The 23,063-nt window shown below is 49.0% G+C and overlaps 1 protein-coding gene across 2 annotated transcripts; it reads left to right on the top strand.

Moving 5' to 3' along the window:
• The first annotated feature begins 6,028 nt into the window (after positions 1-6,028).
• On the top strand, positions 6,029-20,350 carry LOC699676 (left-right determination factor 2). Of its 2 annotated transcripts, XM_077938744.1 has the most exons (5): positions 15,736-15,985; positions 16,878-16,906; positions 17,009-17,124; positions 17,271-17,510; positions 19,170-20,350. In XM_077938744.1, the coding sequence occupies exons 1-5, from the start codon at positions 15,736-15,738 to the stop codon at positions 19,531-19,533; spliced, it is 999 nt and encodes a 332-aa protein (XP_077794870.1). In that variant the 3' UTR covers positions 19,534-20,350. The 2 variants fall into 2 exon arrangements, with proteins under 2 accessions (XP_077794879.1, XP_077794870.1); XM_077938753.1 differs by lacking the exon at positions 15,736-15,985 and adding an exon at positions 6,029-8,936 and having other exon boundaries at positions 16,878-17,124.
• The last annotated feature ends 2,713 nt before the right edge of the window (positions 20,351-23,063 follow it).

The following is a 23,063-nucleotide window of genomic DNA, read 5'->3' as shown; positions in this document are numbered from 1 at the left end:
TGAAACCCTTTTCTCTCTCCACTTTGTTTTCTCACTTTCCTGCTATTCTCCCAGGCCCCAGCTGGGGCCCTCTGCTCTCCCTAGGACTGGGCCCAGGTGGGGTGAGTGGTGTACTCACCTTGGATGCAAAATCTAAGAGGGCATCAAAGAATTCAGTAATCAAGATAAACAATATTTTAATTTAACATTTTTAAGTGAAAATTAGCACCAAAAAATCACAATGAGCAAAATATCAAAAAATATATGTATTTTTTGAGACAGGATCTCACTCTGTTGCCCAGGCTGGAGTACACTGGCACAATCACGGCTCAGTGCAACTTCGACCTCCCCAGGCTCAGGTGATCCTCCCACCTCAGCCTCCCGAGTAGCTGGGACTATAGGCGTGCGCCACCATGTCTGGCTAATTGTTTTTGTATTTTTTGTAGAGGTGGGGTTTCACCATATTGCCAAGGCTGGTCTTGAACTCCTGGGCTCAAGCAATCCCCACCTCAGCCTCCCAAAGTGCTGAGATTACAGGTGTGAGCCACTGCGGCTGGCCCAAACTTCTTTTTTTTCTTTTTTTTTTTTCTGAGACAGAGTCTCGCTCTGTCTCCCAGGCTGGAATGCAGCAGCGCGATCTCGGCTCACTGCAACCTCCACCTCTTAGGTTCAAGCAATCTTCCTGCCTCAGCCCCCTAGTAGATGGGATTACAGGTACACACCACCATGCCAGGCTAATTTTTGTATTTTTAGTAGAGACGGGGTTTTGCCATGTTGGCCAGGCTGGTCTCAAACTCCTGACCTCAGGTGATCCACCTGCCTCGGCCTCCCAAAGTGCTGGGAATACAGGTGTGAGCCACCGCGCCTGGCCCCAGACTTTTAAATAAAGTCAGAATCAGTCTCTCTCTTTCTGTGACATTTGTTTTTGTGACATCAAGTGTTACTTCTATTTGGACAATTCACAGATTTCTCTTTTAAGCCCTGACTTCCTCTCTTGAGTAAAAGTTGTGGGTCTGCAGCTGCCTTCTGAAGGTCCATTCAGGGAGGATCTCATGCCTTCTGCCAAGAGCCAAAGGAGCTGAAGCCTTCAGCCAACAGCCATGTGAGTGAATCCTGCAGGTGGATCCTCGGGCCCCAGGTAAGCCTTCAGCTGACTGCAGCCCTGGCCGACATCTTCATGGCAACCTCATGGGAAACCCCGAGCCAGAACCATGCAGCTAAACTGTTTCTGGATTCTTCATCTATAGGAATGGTGAGACAATAAATGCCTGGTGTTTAAGCCACCAAGTTGAGAGAATTTGTTACACAACAATCTCTCTCTGGAGAGGTTCTGGCGGACGTCTCCAAAGGGCTTCACAAGTGTCCTTCTCCTATATCATCTGATGATGGCCTCTTCCCCCGATGGCTCCAGGTACCACCTATATGCTGTGCTGATGTTACCCAGGGCCATGGTTCCTCCGACCCAAACATCTTCCCAGAGTTTCCAGCCATAACTTCTCCCAGATTTCCCACAGGCACCCCATCACTCAGACAGAACCTGATGTCTTCTCCCTTGAAATCTGAACCCCCTCCTGTTATAGGTTGGGAGTCTCCTCTGCCACATCTACTTGGTCCTTGGTCACCATAGACTCACGTCCTGGATTGCTAGTGGCTTTATCTCATTTGCTACTGCCATGATTCAGGTCCCACAATTTTTCTTCTGTGTGACCACAGAGGCCACACCTCCTGGCCTCCTTTCCTCCATTCCCCACAAGGCTGCTGAGCGAGCTTTTCAAACCATGACTGTCCCAGAAATCCCACTCTCTTCAGAATAAAGTGGAAACTGCTGATATGGTCCCCCACCCCTGTACCTCTAATGACCACTAGGTTCAACCAAGACCTCCTTGGCTTGCTACACAGATACATATAAACCAAGCTATGATGGGTCTGTGGGGCTGGGCTCAACCAGACTGGAGGCTCCTCATGCTGGGACAACGCAAACAACTGGACCCCTGCTACCCTCCCCACGAGTGTCAGACCAGCCTCGGGCCTTTGCTCCGTGGTCCTCAACTGAGGAGAGAATGTGAGCAACCTGTTTAAGGTGACCGTATATATGTTATCTATTTCATGCCAATTTTTAGAAAAGGTGGCTCAGTGGCCAGGCGCAGTGGCTCACGCCTGTAATCCCAGCACTTTGGGAGGCCGAGGCGGATGGATCACGAGGTCAGGAGTTTGAGACCAGCCTGACTACTAAAAATACAAAAATTAGCTGGGCACAGTGGCACGTGCCTGTAATCCCAGCTACTCAGGAGGCTGAGGCTGGAGAATCACTTGAACCTGGGAGGCAGAGGTTGCAGTGAGCTGAGATTGGGCCACTGCATTCTAGCTTGGCAACAGAGTGAGATTCCATCTCAAAAAAAAAAGAAAAAGAAAAAAGAAAAGGTGGCTTGGTTCACTCCAGTGAGAGCTGACATCCTCACGGCCTCCAGACGGTCCCCAGACTGCCTTACAGAGGTCATCCCATCCATCTAGCTGGAGCCTTCCTTTTTCACGGACTCTACCGGTGTTTTGGTAAAGTTTGGGCTTCTGCATACAGTCTCCCAATCTGCATCCCTCAGAGGGTTCTCCAGGCTCTGGGTACAGGTGGGTGCTCCTTTGTTTAGGGGAGGCTTCCTCAAGACAGAGGGAAGGGGCCACCTAGCCCTGAGGTCACTACCCCCAGGATTGAGAAGGGATCTGGGTGATATCCAAGGTGGCCTCTTGTGCTTACAGCCCCCATGGACCTCCCAGTGGATAAGGCCTCACTGCATATGCTCCTGTCCATTGCAGTCAGCACAGGTGGCTGAAATTCACAATGGGAGAGCTGCCCAATGGGAGTCTTTGTCCAAGAACAAGTGTTCATCATGACGGCTCCCAGCTCTACTTTCTCTACAGTAATAGATGATGGCTTAGGTTGGTCCCCTTTGAAGAACTGACTGTAGAGCAAACAAATATTTGGGGGGAACATAAAATACTTTAAAATTATAATTCATATTCTCAGAATGATTCCATAATAAGAAAGAAGCTTTGGACATTTTAATATTATTTGTGAAAGTAAAAACCCAAATGTCACAGCCAAGAGGAGACAAGACAACTACATGTAATGTAGTGTGATGAGTGGGATCCTGGAACAAAAAGTGGACGTTAGGTAAAAACTAAGACAATCGGGTAAAGTGTGGATTTTGTGTCAATATTGCTTCAATGATTATAACAAAGGTACCATACTAATGTAAATGTTAATAATAGAGTAAACTTATGTGGGATATATGGGAACTATCTGTACCATCTTTGCAGTTTTTCTATCAATATGAAATTATTCTAAAATAAAAACTTTGTTTAAAAAACAGCAACAGAAGGGGTAAACTATAAAGATATGATATTTCAGAATGTGAGACCAAGGGCAGAGAAAAAACAAAGGAAAGGTGAAATGTAGAGATTCTATCAGTTCCAGCTCTAGAGAACAGAGATCACAGAGAGGAGATGAAGAGGGTTGGTAGGATGAGATAGTATTAAAAGAAGACAGAAAAGGCAGAGATTTCTCACAGTTAAAGAACTTCAGGCCGGGTGCGGTGGCTCATGCCTCCAATCCCAGCACTTTGGGAGGCCGAGGCGGGCAAATCACAAGGTCAGGAGTTCGAGAGCAGCCGGGCCAACATGGCGAAACCCCGTCTCTACTAAAATATAAAAATTAGCTGGGCGTGGTGGCAGGCGCCTCTAATCCCAGCTACTTGGGAGGCTGAGGCAGGAGAATTGCTTGAACCCAGAAGGCAGAGGTTGCAGTGAGCTGAGCTCACGCCACTGCACTCCAGTCTGGGTGACAGAGTGAGAATCTATCTCAAAAAAAAGGAACTACAGAGGAAAAGGGCTCATAGATCTTGTAGTAAGAGAGGCATCCTTAAATAATATGCAAAAAGAAAAAGATTAAAACATTTGACTTCAACAAAGTATTTTACTATCAATTTGAAAAGAAACCATAAAAAGGGGAACATCTCAGTCATGATCCGGAAGTACATATTCATCATGCATATAATCAAGAAAGAATCTGTATCCAGAGTATATGAAGAGTTGCTGCTAAGGAAAAGACAACCCACACAATAGAAATACAGGCAGAGGAAATATAAATGGCACATAAACATTGGAAAAGCTATTCAATTTCACTGATTATCAGGGGAATGCAAAATAAGTAAATACACAGGGCACAATGATGCCTGCCCTGTGTACCAGCTACTCAGAAGGCTAAGACAGGAGGATCATTTGAGTACAGGAGTTCAAGGCTACAGTGAACTATGATCAAGCCTGTGAATAGCCCCTGCACTTCAGCCTGGACAACATAGCAAGACCCCAACTCTAAAGCTACATAAAAAAATTTAAAAATAAAGACAATGTCATGTGATTTCCCCCCACCCTTACCCTACACTAGATTAGCAAGTCTGTAGAGCTTAATTATGATAGGGTGAGGGTTAGGCAAGGTAGCTCAAGTCTGTAATCCCAGCACTCTGGGATGCCCAGGCGGGAGAGATTACTTGAGCTCAGGAGTTCAAGACCAGTCTGGGCAACATAGCAAGACTGTACTAAAAATAAAAACAATTAGCTGGGCATGGTGGTGCACACCTATAGTCCCAGTTACTCAGGAGGCTGTGGTGGGAGGGTCACTTGAGCCCAGGAAGTTAAGGCTGCAGTGAGCCATGTTCATGCTATGGCACTCCAGCCTGGTGACAGAGTAAGATCCTGTCAAAAAAAAAAAAAAAAAAATAGGGTAAGGACATGCGGAGATAGGCTCTCTCATACAAATGAATGGGTCTATATATTGGTGGAAACTTCTTGGAGGGCAATTTGTCAGAATCTGATAACACTGTAAAATGTGTACATCCTTCTCCCTAGTTCTCATTATCTAACTTAGAGAAATACCCACCCACAGGTGCACAAAGAGGAATGCTTGAGAATTTTCATTGCAGCATTGTTTGTAACGTGGAAAAAATCTAAAAGTCCATCGAGGAAGTCTTCTAATTTTTAAAACAATTTAAGCAGAGTCTCACTGTGTTTCCCAGGCTGGTCTTGAACTCCTGGGCTCAAGCCAAAGGAATGCTTCTACACTTTGACATACTATTCAGCAGTGAAAAGAATGTAATAGAACTTGGTGGGCCATCATGGAAATATCTCTAAGACATCTGTTAAGTGAGAAAAGCAAGTTGCATGGAGTTATGTGCAGTTTGATCCCAATTATGTGAAAGAGAAAAGAATGCAAAATACATATTTTATATGTATACATAAGTATAAATTAATAGAAAAAATGTCTCAAAGGATACATACCAGAATGATGGCAATGATTAATTACCCTGCAAGAGTTTTCAGAGGCTAGGCATGATGGCTCACACCTATAATCTTAGCACTTTGGGAGGCAGAGATAGGAGGATCACTTGAGCCCAGGAGTTTGAGACCAGCCTGGGCAACATGGAGAGACTACATCTCTACAAAAATAAATTAGCAAGGTGTGGTGGCGGACACCTGTTGTCCCAGCTACTCAGGAAGCTGAGGTGGGAAGTTTGCTTGAGCTCAGGAGTTTGAGGTTGCAGTGAGCTGTGATGACACCACTGCACTCCATCCTGGGTGACAGAGCGAGACCCGATCTCTAAAAAAAAAAAAAAGGAAGAAAAAAATGTAAAAAAACCAGTTTGCAGGGAGGCAGGGAAGATGAAGGCGTATTAGAATATGGAAGTTTTTGTTTTATCAGGATTGTTTATTTTTATTTATATATTTATTTATTCAATTATGGAGACAGAGTCTCCCAGGCTGGAGTACAAGTGGCATGATCTTGGCTCACTGCAACCTCCACCTCCTTTCAGCCTCCCAAGTAGCTGGGATTACAGGCATGCGCCACCACATCCAGCTAATTCTTGTATTTTTAGTAAAAACGGGGTTTCACCACGTTGGCCAGGCTGGGCCCTAACTCCTGACCTCAGGTGATCCACCCACCTCGGCCTCCCAAAGTGCTGGGATTACAGGTATGAGCCACCGTGCCCGGCCTTATCAGGATTGTTTACATCTTCTTCAGTGAAATTTATTTGCTTAATGTAAAAATTATATAATAATGTTATCAATTGGTGTTTTCAGCATTTAAAATCAATTTGTAGGCTGGGCGTGGTGGCTCAAGCCTGTAATCCCAGCACTTTGGGAGGCCGAGACGGGCGGATCACGAGGTCGAGAGATCGAGACCATCCTGGCTAACACGGTGAAACCCCGTCTCTACTAAAAAAATACAAAAAACTAGCCGGGCGAGGTGGCGGGCGCCTGTAGTCCCAGCTACTCGGGAGGCTGAGGCAGGAGAATGGCGTGAACCCGGGAGGCGGAGCTTGCAGTGAGCTGAGATCCGGCCACTGCACTCCAGCCTGGGCGACAGAGGGAGACTCCGTCTCAAAAAAAAAAAAAAAATCAATTTGTAAACAAAGGACTGAACAGAATGTAAAGGTTGTCAGACCTGAGCATGCATAGGTAAGGATGTAGCTGGTAGAGGTGGTAGATGAGGGGTATCTCATTGTCTGGCTTTACCTGGTGAAACACTGAGATATTCCCTAAAGCTTGGGGAGCAGGAAATAGAGGCTTTAGTGTATTGTTTAAATTTGCACCATTGCACTCCAACCTGGGCAACAGAGCAAGACTCAGTCTCAAAATAATAATAATAATAATAATAATAATAATAATAATAACAAATACAAATAAAAAGTGCCACACGCAGGGGCTCACGCCTGTAATCCCAACACTTTGGGAGGCCGAGGTGGGTGGATCACCTGAGACCAGGAGTTCGAGACCATCCTGGCCAACATGGTGAAAAACCATCTCTACTAAAAATACAAAAAATTAGCCGGGCGTAGTGACACATGCGTGTAGTCCCAGCTACTCGGAAGGCTGAGGCAGGAGAATCACTTGAACCCAGGAGGGGGAGGTTGCAGTGAGCTGAGATCGTGCCACTGTACTCCAGCCTGGGCGACAGAGTGAGATTCCATCTCAAAAAAAAAAAAAAAAAGAAAAGAAAAGAAAAGAAAAAAAAGCAAAGAAAAAAAGAGGCAGAAGTACTGTGTTGATTGTTTTGGAGGTAAACCCTCAGAACTGACTGTTGGAGTGGGGAAAGGTGGAGTGGAGGTTAGTGCTTAGTGCTTTTCACTGGAGACCCTTCTGTGCTATTTGATTTTGTACCAAGACATGTCTTTAATTACATACACCACATGCACACACACACACACACGCACACACACTCACACACCCCTACCCACCCAAAAGGTTCTTTGGAAAACTCATCAGCTCCCACCAGGAACCTCTCAGGGCTCCAAAACCAAGAGGCAGGCCAAATGCTGAAGGGATAGCTTAGGGTTGCATTGCAGAGGAAGCAAAAAGTGTTTCTAGGAGGTGTCAGGGCCGCTTGGTGGCTGGAGTGTCACATTCCCTAATGAACGTGCAGGAAGGGGGTCAAACACGCCAGTAGCTTCTCACCAGTGTGGATGGCAAAAGCTCGTTTCCTCTACATGACAGCTGCAGGGCTTAGCTGTTGATAAAATGCTGAAGGTTCCAAGAAAAGGATCTGCCCCAGCGTGACAGGGCTTATCCCAGGGATTCCCAAATGACTCCATATTCATTATTCTGAATTTTGTTTACTTGACCCACCTTTCCAATTATCTGTCAGAATGTGCAAATCCTCCCTCCCTGCTTATCAGCCACACTCTGGAGATTAGGGAACAGGGTAACGACCCTCATTATCAATACCACAGCCCCCATGGCTCCTCTTCCCTGGGCTGGTGAGAACACTCCCTCTGCTTCATGGACTCACTACCCACAGCCTAGAAGACATGATACCATCTGAGTCTTTAATATTTTCCATCTAGAAGAGGGCGATCCTAAAGAAAGGCCAAGGGAATCCTGTGAGGTCAGGAGAACTGTATCTCCGAGGGAAGGGAGGTGGTTGAAGATGTGTCCCCAGATGAAATCAGGGCATAGGGGAACAATGTTACTGCATACACAGTGATATCACACACCTGGGCTTTGGCAAGCTTAGACTGTCCTGGAAGTGCATACAAGATACAGTGCTGCTTTGGGGAAGCTGACCAGGGGTTAGGTGTCAGAATAGGAGAGACACCTCTCACCATCCTCACTGTATTTTTTTTTTCTTTTTTCTTTTCTTTCTTTCTTTTTTTTTTTTTTTTTTTTGAGACAGGGTCTCACTCTGTCATCCAGCCTGGGGTGCAGTGGTACGATCTTGGCTCACTGCAATCTCTGCCTCCTGGGCTCAAAGCATCCTCCTGCCTCAGCCTCCTGAGTTGCTGGGACCACAGGTGCATGCCACTACACATGGCTAATTTTTAATTTTTTTGTAGAGATGGGGTCTCAGTATGTTGCCCAGGCTGGTCTCAAACTCCTGGACTCAAGCAATCCTCCAGACTCAGTCTCCCAAAGGTCTGGGATTACAGGCATTGAGCGATCACACCCAGTCTGTTTTTTCAACTTTTAAGTTGTGTTTGTTGGTTACCAGTTTCCTTAAAGAATACTGGCCTTAATGTGGACTAAAATCTCATGTCTCACATTTTCCATTTTAAATTTCTTAGCAAAAAAAGGTATAATCCATCTATTCTCTCTCTCTTTTTCTTTCTTTCAGCAAATAGCATTTGAGCACCAATTATTTTCTAGGCACTGTGCTCATCTTAATTACAGGATGGAGCAAGAGGGAATCCCTTTGCTGAGCCCGTGCTGTGTGGGAGCACCTGGGCACATCTCTCCACGATGCCAGGAGAAGGTGTCATCCCACTGTGTTCATGAGGGACCAAGGTGCACCCGGAGGACACAGCGATGAGCAAGGCAGCGAGAGGCAGGAGTGGTCAGAACATGACAGGAGGATTTTCATGAAGAAAATGAGTGTTATGCCGACGCTTGCCAGATGAGCCGTGATTTCAAAGGTAAAGAAGAGATGAAGGGCACGCAGGCATGGGAAAAAGAATGAGCAAAGAGATGACCATTCAGGGCCCCAGAATGCTGGGGGCGGAGGGCAGTGGCACGGGCAGGACGTGGGGGTTGGAAAGCCAGGGTGGGACCTGGAGAAGAGCTTCCAGGTAAACTAAGGAGGAGAAACTTCTGTCTGTGATGTGGGGAGTCATGGTAGTGGCTTCTGATCGGGGCAAGATAGGAACTGCTCTGCATGGGCATGGAAATGGCAGGCTAAGTGTTCCCAGGCAGGCATGGGTCAGAATCAGCACCTTGGTCTCCTGCCTCCTATGTCGGGGGTTTCGTAGGAGAAATTTTCAGAAGTATTGAAGCTGTGGGAAAGACTCAAAAGGGTTTTTCGCAGGAGAGGGAGGCGGGGGGGGGGTGGTGGAGAAGAAACAAAAATTTAGAGGAAAATGGAAATAATTACAGTTTGATAGATCTATTGACCTACATACTGTTAACTTTGGAGTATTAAACGTTATGATGCTGAGGCCAAGTGCGGTGGCTCATGCCTATAATCCCAGCATTTTGGGAGGCCAGGGTGGGTGGATCATTTGAGGTCAGGGGTTGGAGACCAGCCTGGCCAACATGATGAAACCTCACTTCTACTAAAAATACAAAAATTAGCTGGCATATTTGTGGGCTCCTGTAGTCCCAGCTACTTGGGAGGCTGAGGCAGGAGAATCACTTGAACCCAGGAGGTGGAAGTTGCAGTGAGCTGAGATCGCACCACTGCACTCCTGCCTGGGCAACAGAGTGAGACTCTGGCTCAAAGAAATAAATGAATAAATAAATGTTTTAATGTTGAATTTGCATATAACATGATTATGTTCAGGGTATTTAGAGAGAGAGAAAAGAAACCTCTCTGTTCACCTGTTCTTACTCTCAAATTTTCTGAGAAAGTCCAGAAAATACCTGAAGAAAAAATGTTTTTCTAGTTTTTTCCCATTTGTGTTCTTTTCTCTCATCACTGGCAATCAGGACGTGGAGGAATCATCCAGAAGGGCCAGGTTATAAGTTTAATGGAATGATGGGGTTCTTCTCACCTGAATTCTCCGGCAGCCTCTTTGCCTTCTATTGGCCCCAACCTATCCTCACCCTTCCCTGCTTCTCAAACCTAATGCGCATAGAATCTTAATGTGCATAGAACACTCAGATTCCTGGACACTGCCCCCAGCAAAGTCTTTAACATTTTCCATCTAGAACAGGGTGATCCTAAAGAAAGGCCGAGGGAATCCTGTGAGGTCAGGAGAACTGTGTATCCGAGGGAAGGGAGGTGGTTGAAGATGTGTCCCCAGGTGAAATCAGGGCACAGGGGAACAGCAAAGTCCATTCACGAGGCCTAAGTTGGGGTCCAGGAATCTGTATTTACACAGGTTTCTCAGGTGATTCCGGACAGAAATCACTACCCCCAGAAACTCCCCCATGAACAATCCCAGACCTGGTGGAAGGTGGGACGCGCTGGAGCAGTGGGTTGTGGAAAAGCTGTTTGGGGCTGAGAGGAGGTGAGGAAAGCTCAGGGGCAGCTTGCCTCGTGGCTCCATGATGGCCAAGCAGGGCAGGTGGGACGGCTGGGCCGGATAACACCAGATTAGGGAGACAGGAGTGGTCCAGAGAGGTCAGAGCAAGCAGAGAAGTTTGGCTTATCTGAAGGTCATCTGGGTTGGAGAAGACTTTGGTCCTAAGTGTCTCAGTCCTAACGGATATGTACACCAACAAAACAGCTGGCAGTGCAAAGCACCCACATCCTCACAATTACACTGAGAGCATCCGCAACATAACATCTCCCCCCCCAAAAAAAAGTCATCACAACATCTTAAAACCCCTAACAATACAGGTTCACAAACAGTCTGCATTTTTTCCACTGCTGTAATCTTTGATTGAGACAGCTTGGTTTAGTAGTATTCCCTGTTCTCCAAACACCTTCCCTCCCACCAGGACAGAAGAGGCTGTTTTACAATTTTTCAAGCCTGACCTGACCCCATAGCCAGACTCTCCACTCAGACCCTCAGAGTCCCAGCTCCTTCCGCTGCATGACAAAGGGTGGCTGCCCTCCCTCCTGACGACTAATCAGCCCATTGTAAAAAGTTTCCTAATCCACATTTGAGCTCTTCTTTTGGCCGCTAGCTAATTGCCCAATTATTTTATTTCCCTAACAAAACTCTTCAGGCTGCTGGGAATCCACATTTAGGACCCAGGCCTGTATCTTGGGCCTCAGGAGTCTGGGGGATTTGGCCTTTGTCTGTTTGTCTGCTTCTCACGCCTCCCTGCCCCCTACCCAGCCACGACCCTAGGTTGACTGAGTCCCCAGCTTGCCTGGGGCTGACAGATGACCCTACTGGCTTCAGGGGGTCAGGGCAGGACTGGGCACTGGGAATAGTTTGAGGGCGTGGAAAGAAGTTTGGTCTGGGAGTGGGAAGACCTGACTTTATGGGGGTATTGATCATCGATCATTGACTGTGTGTGTTTGGGGAAGTTATCATCTCTCTAAGCCTCAGTTTTCTTGTTTCTAAAACACGGGGGCAGGAGCATGACCTGGATAGCCGATTTCAGCACTAAGCTCTCTCTGATTCTATAAACTAGCAGGTGAAATAAAGAGGGTAAGTCACCTGGCTGGACAAACCCCTCCATTGGTGCTAAATGTTCCCAGGCTCCTCCACCTAAGGGAGGTCCCCAACATCAGGAAGGGATCTCAGTTTCCCAATCGTGGACCACTTGCCTAGGCTACCAGCAGCCCCCAGGGCCACCCTGAGCACTACGTCCCAAACACCCAGCCCTGCAAGCAGGATCAGTCCTTTTAGAGAGGCTGGATATCGACTGTGTAGTTTCACTTCCCGTTGAGGGTCCTGTGCTGAGAGGCCGATGCAGAAATATCAGCGAGACATCTGGAGGAGGCAGGGAATCAAGAAGGTGTGTGTGGGGGGGTCCCTCCACTTTACTATCTTCTCTGGAAATGAGGTTTCCATTTAGCTGGTCTGTTACCCCAGGTATAGAAGGAGCTCCTGAACCCCCGGGGACTTCCAGAGGTTCTCAGCCCTGTGGTGTTTCCTAGCTGGAAAAGAACCTCGCATGGGCATCTGCAGGTCAGAGAAGCAGCAGCACCAGGGGCCTGGCCTCCCTCAGCCCTGGAACAGCAGGTCCCTGCTGAACCAGAACAGGGGCCTGTGAGGTCTCATCGTGAGCATCCAGCCTCAGGGAGCTCCCAGTGGGTCTACATGTTGAGTTTTTGGGAGGGGGTAGTGGCATGCAAGGACAGCCTGGGTGTTATATCCTTGGCACTAGTGATAAGCCACAGGGCTTCCTGTCGCCCAGCGGCAAGGGTAGTGGACTATTGCATATTTATGAAACACCAGCCCAGAACAGCTTCCAGAGACTGAGGCCCACAGGTCCTGGCTTGCCTGTAAATGTGACACTTCTGCACCTTTTGGCCTGACTTAAGACCCAAATGTTTGCACCAAGTAAGTCCTTCCCCTGTTAATCACTTGCAAAGGAAGGCAACAGCTTCTCTTTTGAAGAAAGCTACGCTTGTCACAGAGAGAACAGGAGGTCCTGTTTGGACCGGAAACAGTGGTGGGAATTTATATTTCACGGGATGTTCCAACTATGGGAGATGAGTGCCAAGATGGGATTTGAATTCCACCTTGTGAATTACACAAATCCCATGGAAATACAGATGGGAGAGAAAAGGAAAGGGAAACAGAGAAGCAGCTGAGGTCATGCATGATTCTATGACCCCAAGGGTCTCCTTTTCCCACCCTGGGGTCAGCTGTTAGGATTTCTGTATTTCCTCTTACCTTGGCTTGTGGACACATGTGACCAAATCCATGTTCCTTCTCTTCAGATACCCTGAGCTCTAGCACCTACTATCTGTATGACCTTGGGCTAGTCAGACAACAGTTTTATGCTCAGTTTCTTCATCTACAAAATGGAAATAATAATGGCAACTTCCTCCTCAAGTTATGGTGAGAATAAAGAGTTAACAATAAATATAAAACATTCAGAATAGTGCATGGCCCACAAGCACTATTAGCCATTGTGGTTATTATTTATGCTTATCTGTAGAGATGGGGTCTTGCTATGTTATCCAGGCTGGTCTCGAACTCCTGGCCTCAAGTGATCCTCCTGCCTTGGCCTCCCAGAGTGCTGAGATTACAGGCGTGAGTCACACCACACTCAGCCCATCATGATTATTATCAGCGTTATTCTTATCCCTCCCCCTTCTCTGATGCTAAACACTCCCCCAACACACACACTACTAAAAGCCCCTTCTGACAGTAGAATAGTTCTGCAGTGTGCTCTCCCCAGTTAGCTGGTGGACTGGCTCATGCCACCAGCCCTCAGCTGGAGCCCAGGTCATTTCCAGACACAGAACAAGAGACAGAAACCTAGAAAGCAGAGGCCAGAGCTGCCTAGAGGCATGGCCTGTCCAAAGCCACAGGTACTGGGGGCAGATTGAGGTGGGAGCCCCCCCTCGCCGCCTCCTCAAACACACATTTTAGACTGGCTGGGTTCAAATATGAGACTTCCATATACATATACATAAGCAAATGCATATGTATATGTGTATATATATGGTGGCATGAAGTCGCTGGGCTTTCATTGAAAAGAAATTCCAGCTTCGAGCAACAGAAGATTCCCTCTTCCTCTGCCTGAAATGTTTGAGGACAGAAGCAGGGGGATGACATGGAGAGACCTATCAGTGACACAGCATTCCCACAAAGGGGCCAGAGTGCCCCCACTTAGAAGGTGAAGGGGGATGCCCCTTGCCCGCCAGCCCCCTCAGCCCAGGGTCCTTGTCCTCCTCCAGCATCCTTACTCACCTTGCATGCAACAGAACATGGGCAAGTGAGGCTGTGGAGTTTTGGGAAGAGCTTCCCCCTGCACATCCTCAAATCCCCTATGCCAGTGCCAGGAGGAGATGCCTACAGAGACAGACACTCCATTTAGCTCCCAAGCCCTTCATTGAGGTTTGGGAGCAGGTCACTTCCCCAGGCAGTACTCTGACGTTGCATCTGCAAGAGGCACCTGAAACTGACACCTGCCTCCTAAGGGCTGTGTGAATACACATTCAGAGCTTAGAACAACAACTGGCACATAGTAAGCACTCAGGAAATGTGTGCTATTATTATTGTTGATAGTTTTATAAAAAGCCACGACCTGGCCGGGCACGGTGGTTCATGCCTGTAATCCCAGCACTTTGGGAGGCCAAGGCAGGCAGGTCACCAGGTCAGGAGATTGAGACCATTCTGGCTAACACGGTGAAACCCAATCTTTACTAAAAATACAAAAAATTAGCCAGGCGTGGCATGCACCTGTAGTCCCAGCTACTTGGGAGGCTGAGGCAGGAGAATCACTTGAACCCAGGAGGCAGAGGTTGCAGTGAGCCTAGATCACGCTACTGCACTCTAGCCGGGGTGACAGAGTGAGGCTTCGTCTCAAAAAAAAAAAAGCCACGACCCTGTGATTGCAGAATTTAGGCAGATAATAATGACGGCAAACCCTTACAGAGTGTTTACCTGTCACTAGACACTGGTGTTAGTGTCTAGTGAAACATCCTGCATGTACTAATGCATTTAATCTTCACACTAACCCTATGAGGAAGACCTCATGATCATCACCCTCTTTCTGTAGATGAGGAAACTGAGGCACTGAGAAGTTAACTAACTTGCTAGCAGGTCAAACAGTTGGCAGATGGCAGGTCTCATATGTGAACGCAGCCAGTCTAAAATGTGTGTCTGAGGAGACACAGAGGGGATCCCACCTCAATCTGCCACCCGTACCTATGGCTTTGAACAGGCCATGCCTCTGGGCAGCTCTGGCCTCTGCTTTCTAGGTTCCTGTCCCTCGTCTGTGTCCATTATGATTATTATCAGTGTTCTTCTTATCCCTCCCCCTTCTCTGATGCTAAACACTCCCCCAACACACACACTACTAAAAGCCCTGGGCTCCAGCTGAGTGCTGGTGGCACGAACCGGCCAGCCAGCTCACTGGGGAGAGCACACCCCAGAATAATTCTGCTGTCTGAAGGGGGGACTCCTGTGCTGTGGTCATGTGACTGCAAAGGCACTTGCTGAAATTGCTGTTCCTGGGACTCCCAAAAACAGTAGCGCTGCCAGATTTGTGTCCTGACAGTGTCTAGCATCCTCTGTCATGCGGGGAGGGCAGGGATGGTGAGACAACCCTGAGGGACCCCTGGTGCGGGGAGAGGCAGGGGGTGTGCAAGGAGTGTGGGTTGGAGAGAGATGACCAAGGGGCTTCTGTGAACGTGATCCAAACCAGCAGGAAGGCAGAATCCTTCCCGCCCTTCCTTTATGATTTGCAAACCTGGACCCAGCCCAGCCTCCAGAAGAGACTTAAAGAGATTTAAGCAGCTGGCTAGCAGGACTTTCTTTTACACAGAATAGACTAACTTTTTCATAGAACGGGGCTGGGGTAAGGCCAGGAAAATTAAACAAGCACTAAAAATATTGTCACGCTGCTGGCAGCACAATCACAGGCCCCAGGCCTGGGTGGCATCCAGACAGCCCTGTTCTTTCGAGACAGCCCCCTCCTCCAGACTCAGGGACCTGTCTGGCTGTGAGCTCCCAGGAGGTCCCAGGGGTGTGACCTCCTTCCCTCCCTCCCTCCCTTTTCCCTTCACCCCAGGCCAGCCCAGGGCCAGCTATAAAGCTGGCCCAACCTGGCTCTCAGCATGCCCAGCTGCCTAAGACCCTCCTTCAGTCTCCTTAGAGGACAGCTCCACTCTGCCTCCTGCTCCTCCAGAGCAGCACCATGCGGCCCCTGTGGCTCTGCTGGGCACTCTGGGTGCTGCCCCTGGCCGGCCCGGGGGTGGCCATGACTGGGGAGCAGCTCCTGGGCAGCCTGCTGCAGCAGCTGCAGCTCAGCGAGGTGCCTGTACCTGACAGGGTGGACATGGAGGAGCTGGTCATCCCCGCCCACGTGAGGGCCCAGTATGTGGCCCTGCTGCGGCGCAGCCATGGGGACCGCTCCCGCGGGAAGAGGTTCAGCCACAGCTTCCGAGGTGAGGCCCTCCCTCCCTGCTGCCCCCGGTCCCATGGTCAGGGACAGGCCGGTTGTGCCCACTCTGGTGGTGTCAAAGGGCTCCTGGCCTTTTAGGACTCTGTGGGAGGCTGTGTGAGGGCCACGGTCCAAGGAGCAGTGAGGAGGGGCCAGGCCTGGGCCCAGGGTCTCCAGCTGTGCACTGAGGGCCCCCCTCTAGCCCAGGGGAGCTGCACCAGGCTAGACCTGTTGGAAAAACCAAGGCATCAGAGAAGGGGAGGGTAGAGGAGAAAAAGTAGAGCTGGGGGAGCGGGTGAGTGTGTGCCTCAAGGAACTTGGTGCAGCTGTACTCCTGGGGTCTGTTTTCACACTGCCACTCTGGTCTGAACCTAACCTTGAGTAAATGGCTTTAATATCCTCTCTCCACCATGTGCTCATCTGGAACAGGGGTATGACTATGTCTTAGCCATCTCCCAGCACTGTGAACATCAAAGTGAGTTCTTGTGGATAGAAGCATGTTTGGATAACTGAAAAATACCTAAGTAGACTACCTGGGTTATACCTGGCTGTCAGGGGTGCAGCTGGGCCTAAATCCTCCCGCAGCCTCTCGCCTCCCTAGCTCCTCAGTGCCCAGAGCTAGACCCAAGGCCGGGCACCTGGGTGAGGATTCTGCTCCTAGCATCTCAGCTGAGGCAAACTTGCTAGCCCGGGGTCCCACAGTCGCCCCTGCCTGCTGGATGTAAACTGTTACTAAACAAGACCCAGATCCAAGAGAGATTTTTAAACCGGGCTTGCCCCAGAGATAGAACAGGGGCCGGTGTCTCCTTGGCCTGGCTGCCAGCTCATTGTCCCTGCCATCCTCAGAGATCCCCTGGAGTCCGGGGAGGCCCTGCTGACCCTGCTCTTGTCCCCAGAGGTGGCCGGCAGGTTCCTGGCGTCGGAGGCCAGCACCCACCTGCTGGTGTTCGGCATGGAGCAGCGGCTGCCGCCCAACAGCGAGCTGGTGCAGGCCGTACTGCGGCTCTTCCAGGAGCCGGTCCCCAAGGCCACGCTGCACAGGCACGGGCGGCTGTCCCCGCGCGGCGCCCGGGCCCGGGTGACCGTCGAATGGCTGCGCGTCCGCGACGACGGCTCCAACCGCACTTCTCTCATCGACTCCAGGTGGGGGTCGCGCGGGCGCGCAGGGCAGGGGGAGGGGGCTGCTCGGCCTGGCTTGGGGGCGGGGACGCGGGGGGCGGGGCGGGGCCCTTGGGGCCCGTCCCAGTCCCCGCCCTCACGCAGCGCTGGGTCTCCGTGTCGTGTCTCAGGCTGGTGTCCGTCCACGAGAGCGGCTGGAAGGTCTTCGACGTGACTGAGGCCGTGAACTTCTGGCAGCAGCTAAGCCGGCCCCGGCCTCCTCTGCTGCTACAAGTGTCGGTGCAGAGGGAGCACCTGGGCCCGCTGGCGTCCGGCGCCCACAAGTTGGTCCGCTTTGCCTCGCAGGGGGCGCCGGCCGGGCTTGGGGAGCCCCAGCTGGAACTGCACACGCTGGACCTCAGGGACTATGGGTAGGTGCCGGACTGTGCAGACCAGAGACAAGCAACCACTGGGTGGTCCAGACCCCCGTCCCCAGGACTGTCTGGGGTACCGGATGGTGGCGGTGGACGAGGGGTTGGGGGGGAGCGTGGTGCAGACTGTCCCAGGATGCCAGCGATTGCCCACTGCATGTCAGGGTTTCTAATGGTAGAAATTGTTTTATTGGCCAGGCGTGGTGGCTCAGGCCTGTAATCCTAGCACTTTGGGAGGCCAAGGTGGGTGGATCACCAGGTCAGGAGTTCGAGACCAGCCTGACCAAATGGTGAAACCACGTGTCTACCAAAAATACAAAAATTACCCGGGCGTAGTGGCGTGCGCCCGTAATCCCAGCTACTCAGGAGGCTGAGGCAGGAGAATCGCTTGAACCCGGGAAGTGGAGGTTGCAGTGAGCCAAGATCACACCACTGCACTCCAGCCTGGGGGACAGAGCCAGACTCCATCTCAGAAAAAAAAAAAAAAAAGGAAAAAAAGAAAAGAGAAAGAAATTGTATTATTCAGGCCAGGCGCGTGGCTCATGCCTGTAATCCCAACACTTTGGGAGGCTGAAGTGGAGGATTGCTTAAAGCCAGGAGTTTGACACCAGCCTGGGCCACACAGTGAAATCCTATCCTTAAAAAAATTTTTTAAAAAAAGTTTTTAAAAAACGACAAAAAAAAAAAAAAATTGTAAGGCCAGGTATGGTGGCTCATGCCTGTAATCCCAGCACTTTGGGAACTGAGGCCAGCACATCACCTGAGGTCAGGAGTTCCAGACCAGCCTGGCCAACATGGTGAAACCCGTCTCTACTAAAAATACAAAAATTAGCTGGGCGTGGTGGCGGGCACCTGTAATCCCAGCTACTTGGGAGGCTGCAGCAGAAGAATCGCTTGAACCCGGGAGGCGGAGGGTGCAGTGAGCCAAGATCGCAACATTGCACTCCAGCCTGGGCAACAAGAGCGAAACCCTGTCTCAAAAAAAAACAAAAACAAAACAGAAATTGTATTATTCATTTTATTTATCTTTGATAATTTTCAATGGATTTTTATGTTGCCATTGACTCCATATACACATGATTGTAATCACCTACTTCCACTTTATCCTTCTTCGTGATTAAATTTTTCAAAAATCCTAGCTTTAGCAGTTACTAGGGGAGATGAGCTTCCCTCCTGCTTTGGTGAATTCTTTCCTTATGGACAAGTTAGCTCTCTGGAGCAGATGGGGGCTGCATAGCACAGTGGTTAAGAAGAGGCCTTGGAACCAGTCGGCCTGGCCTCCATCTAGCTCTGCCTTCCACTGGCTGCACGTCCTCTGGCACGTCACCGAACACCTCTGAGTGTCAGTGGCCTCAGGTGGAATGGGGATAATGTTGGAACCTACCTGAGGATGAAATGCAGACATCACCTGAGATAATACATGTGAAGTACCTAGTTCAGTGTCCGGCCTGCTAGGAGACCTTTAATTAATAGTAGCTGATTTAATTATTTATGTTTCAGATATGTTTATTCATTCATCTTCTCACAAATGTCCAGCTTTTAAAACAGTGAGAGCTGGATCATAAATCTCCCTCCCAGGTGTCCACTAAGCTGTGCCCCAGGCCTTCTGACCTCAGCCTTCCCAGCTGACCTCTGACCCTGCTCTCCTTGCCCACACAGAGCTCAGGGCGACTGTGACCCTGAAGCACCAGTGACCGAGGGCACCCGTTGCTGCCGCCAGGAGATGTACATTGACCTGCAGGGGATGAAGTGGGCCGATAACTGGGTGCTGGAGCCCCCGGGGTTCCTGGCTTATGAGTGTGTGGGCACCTGCCAGCAGCCCCCGGAGGCCCTGGCCGTCAAGTGGCCATTTCTGGGGCCGCGACAGTGCATCGCCTCGGAGACTGCCTCGCTGCCCATGATCGTCAGCATCAAGGAGGGAGGCAGGACCAGGCCCCAAGTGGTCAGCCTGCCTAACATGAGGGTGCAGAAGTGCAGCTGTGCCTCGGATGGGGCGCTCGTGCCAAGGAGACTCCAGCCATAGGTGCCTGGTGTATCCATTGAATCCTCTAACTGAACATGTGCATAGAAGTGGTCTTAATGTAGGTCTTAACTTTATACTTAGCAAGTTACCCCATCCCCATTTAGTGCTCCTGTATGACCTTTGCCCTGTGTCCTTCCATTTCCTATATTTCCTATCCATCACCCATCCTAAGCACTTACATGAGTAAATAATGCAGCTCAGATGCTGAGCTCTAGTAGGAAATGCTGGCATGCCGATTACAAGATACAAATTTTCAGCTGGGAGTTTCTGTTCTCTGGCAAATTCTTAACCGAGTCTGGAACAATAATACCCTATGATTAGACAGAACTGAATTGCTCTATTATATGAGGAATTAAAACCTTCAAATCTCTATTTCCCCCAAATACTGACCCATTCTGGACTTTTGTAAACATACCTAGGCCCCTGTTCCCCTGAGAGGGTGCTAAGAGGAAGGATGAAGGGCTTCAGGCTGGGGGCAGTGGACAGGGAATCAGGATGCCTGGTTTCTGGATCTGACAGGGCCACAAGCTAGGATCTCAAACAAACGCAGAAGGCTTTGGGTTGTCATTTCCTCTTAAAAAGGAGGAGCTGGGCTTCAGCTCTAAGACTTCATTGCCTTGGGGATCAGATAGCCCCTACCTACCCCTGCCCACCCTTCTGGAGACTGAGCCTTGCCTGTGCATTTTTAGGTCATTTCCCACACTGTCTTAGAGAACTTGTCACCAGAAACCACATGTACTTGAGTGTTTTTTGTTAATTTAGCCAAAGCAATTGAATGTAGATACTCAGAAGAAATAAAAAGTGATGTTTCACTCTGTGTCTGTTTGTAATTTCCAGGAGCAATAATGGGGAATGAGAGCAACATAATGATCTGAAGAAAGGACCCCCAACCTCTAAGGGGCACTGAAGACTATAATAGCTAAAGTTAGATGAGGACTTCATTTATTATATTTCTATTTTCTCACACAACTCTCATTCCAAAAATAGTAAACAATCACTCACATATGCCTCCTCTTTAGTTGATGTGCTGCCAAAGCGAGCACTGCCGCCTCTTTTTTTTTTTTTTTTTTTTGAGACAGAGTCTGGCTCTGTCACCCAGCCTGGAATGCAGTGGCACGATCCGAGTAGCTGGAATTACAGGCATGTGCCACCATGCCCAGCTAATTTTTTTTTTTTTTTTTTTTTGAGACGGAGTCTCACTCTGTTGTCCAGGCTGGAGTGCAGTGGCATAATCTTGGCTCACTGTAACCTCCTCCTCCTGGGTCAAGCAATTCTCCTGCCTCAGGCTCCCAAGTAGCTGGGACTATAGGCGTGTGCCACCATGGCTGGCTAATTTTTTGGGTTTTGTTGTTGTTGTTGTTGTTTTTGAGATGAGTCTCGCACTGTCAGCTGGGCTGGAGTGCAGTGGTGTGATCTCAGCTCACTGCAACCTCCGCCTCCCAGGTTCAAGCGATTCTCCTGCCTCAGCCTCCCAAGTAGCTGGGATTATAGGCGCCCACCACTATGCCTGGCTAATTTTTTGTATTTTTAGTAGAGACGGGGTTTCACCATGTTGGCCAGGCTGGTCTCGAACTCCTGACCTCGTTATTTGCCTGCCTTGTCTTCCCAAAGTGCTGGGATTACAGGCATGAGCCACTGCGCCCAGCCCTTGGCATTTTTTTTTAGTAGAGACAGGTTTTCACCATGTTGGCCAGGCAGGTTTCAAACTCCTGACTTCAGGTGATCCGCCCACCTTGGCCTCCCAAAGTGCTGGGATTACAGGCATAAGCCACCGTGCCCAGACTAATTTTTGCATTTTTTAGTACAGACGGGGTTTTGCTATGTTGGCCAGGCTGGTCTCGAACTCCTGACCGCAAGTGATCTGCCCCCCTCAGGTTCCCAAAGTGCTGGGATTACAGGCTGAGCCACCGTGCCCGGCCTGCCTCCTCTTTAGAAAGCACTGTAACTCCTACAATAGTGGTGATGGGCAATGGGGGTTGACAATAGTGTGGTAAGCGAGCTAACATTTCTTGAGCATTCACTATGAAACAGGGAACTGGGCTAGGCATTGTCACATGTCAATTCTTGCAGCTATCCCATGAGGTGGGTATTATTCATCCTGTTTTTTAGATGAAGAAACAGCCTGAGGTAACGTGAGTGTGTTGAATCTCTATCCCACAGAATGGGTTATAAACTCCTTCCCATGCCAGTCCCCAATAAGCTGCTCTGCTGATGACACAAGCATTAGATTAAAATGTTATCTGGGAGCTGTCTTATGCAATTCCCCGCCATTTAGCTTTCCCATTCAGCTGGGTTTCCTTATGCTTGTCTATGGAGAAAGTTATACAGTCATGTACCGTAAAATGATGGTTCGGTCAATGACAGACCATATACACAATGGTGGTCCCATAAGATTACAATGGAGCTGAAAAATCCCTATGGTCTAGTGACATCATAGTCATTATGATGTTCTAGCACAACTCATTACTCATGTGTTTCTGGTGATGCTGATATAAACACACTTACTGTGCTGTCAGTTGTATAAAAACACAGCACATGCTAGGCTGGGCATGGTGGCTTACGCCTATAATCCTAACACTTTGGGAGGCTGAGGAAGGTGGATCCAGGAGTTCGAGACCAGCCTGACCAATATGGTCAAACCCCATCTCTACTAAAAAAACAAAAATTAGTCAGGCGTGGTGGCGGGTGCCTGTAGTCCCAGCTACTCAGGAGGATGAGACAGGAGAAGAATCATTTGAACCCAGGAGGCAGAGGTTGCAGTAAGCTGATATTACACCACTGCACTCCAGCCTGGGTGACAGAGCGAGACTCCATCTCAAAAAATAAAATAAAGTAAAATAAAGCATAGCACATGCAATTATACATAGTATATAATACTTGATTAGTGACTGTTACTGTTATGTATTTACTATACTTTCTATTATTTTAGAGTACTCTTTCTACTTATTTTAAAAAAAAGGTTAACCGTAAAACAGGCTCAGGCAGGTCCTTCAGGAGGAATCCAGAAGAAGGCATTGTTATCGTAGGGGATGACAGCTCCATGTGTGTTAATACCCCCGAAGACCTTACATTGGGACAAAATGTGGAGGCGGAAGACAGTGATATTGATGATCCCGACCCCATGTAGGCCTAGGCTACTGTGTGTTTGTGTTTTTATTTTTTAACAAAAAAGCTTAAAAATTAGAAAAAAAATTAAATTTTTTAATAGAAAAAGCTTATAGAATAAGGATAAAAGGATAAAAGCTTATAGAATAAGGAAAAAAAAAAAGGACAAAAATAAGGATAAAAAGAGCGCAGTGGCTCAGGCCTGTAACCCTAGCACTTTGGGAGGCCACGGCGGCAGATTGGCTGAACTCAGGAGTTTAAGGCCAGCCAGGGCAACATGGTGAAACCCTATCTCTACTAAAATACAAAAATTACCTGGGTATGGTGGCGCATGCCTGTAGTCCCAGCTACTCGGGAGGCTGAGAAAGGAGAATCACTTGGACCCAAGAGGCAGAAGTTGCAGTGAGCCGAGATCACACCACTGG

The sequence above is a fragment of the Macaca mulatta genome, chromosome 1 (assembly GCF_049350105.2).
Source record: "Macaca mulatta isolate MMU2019108-1 chromosome 1, T2T-MMU8v2.0, whole genome shotgun sequence".
Classification (NCBI taxonomy): Eukaryota; Metazoa; Chordata; class Mammalia; order Primates; family Cercopithecidae; genus Macaca; species Macaca mulatta.
This window is presented reverse-complemented; position numbering and strand designations above follow the sequence as displayed.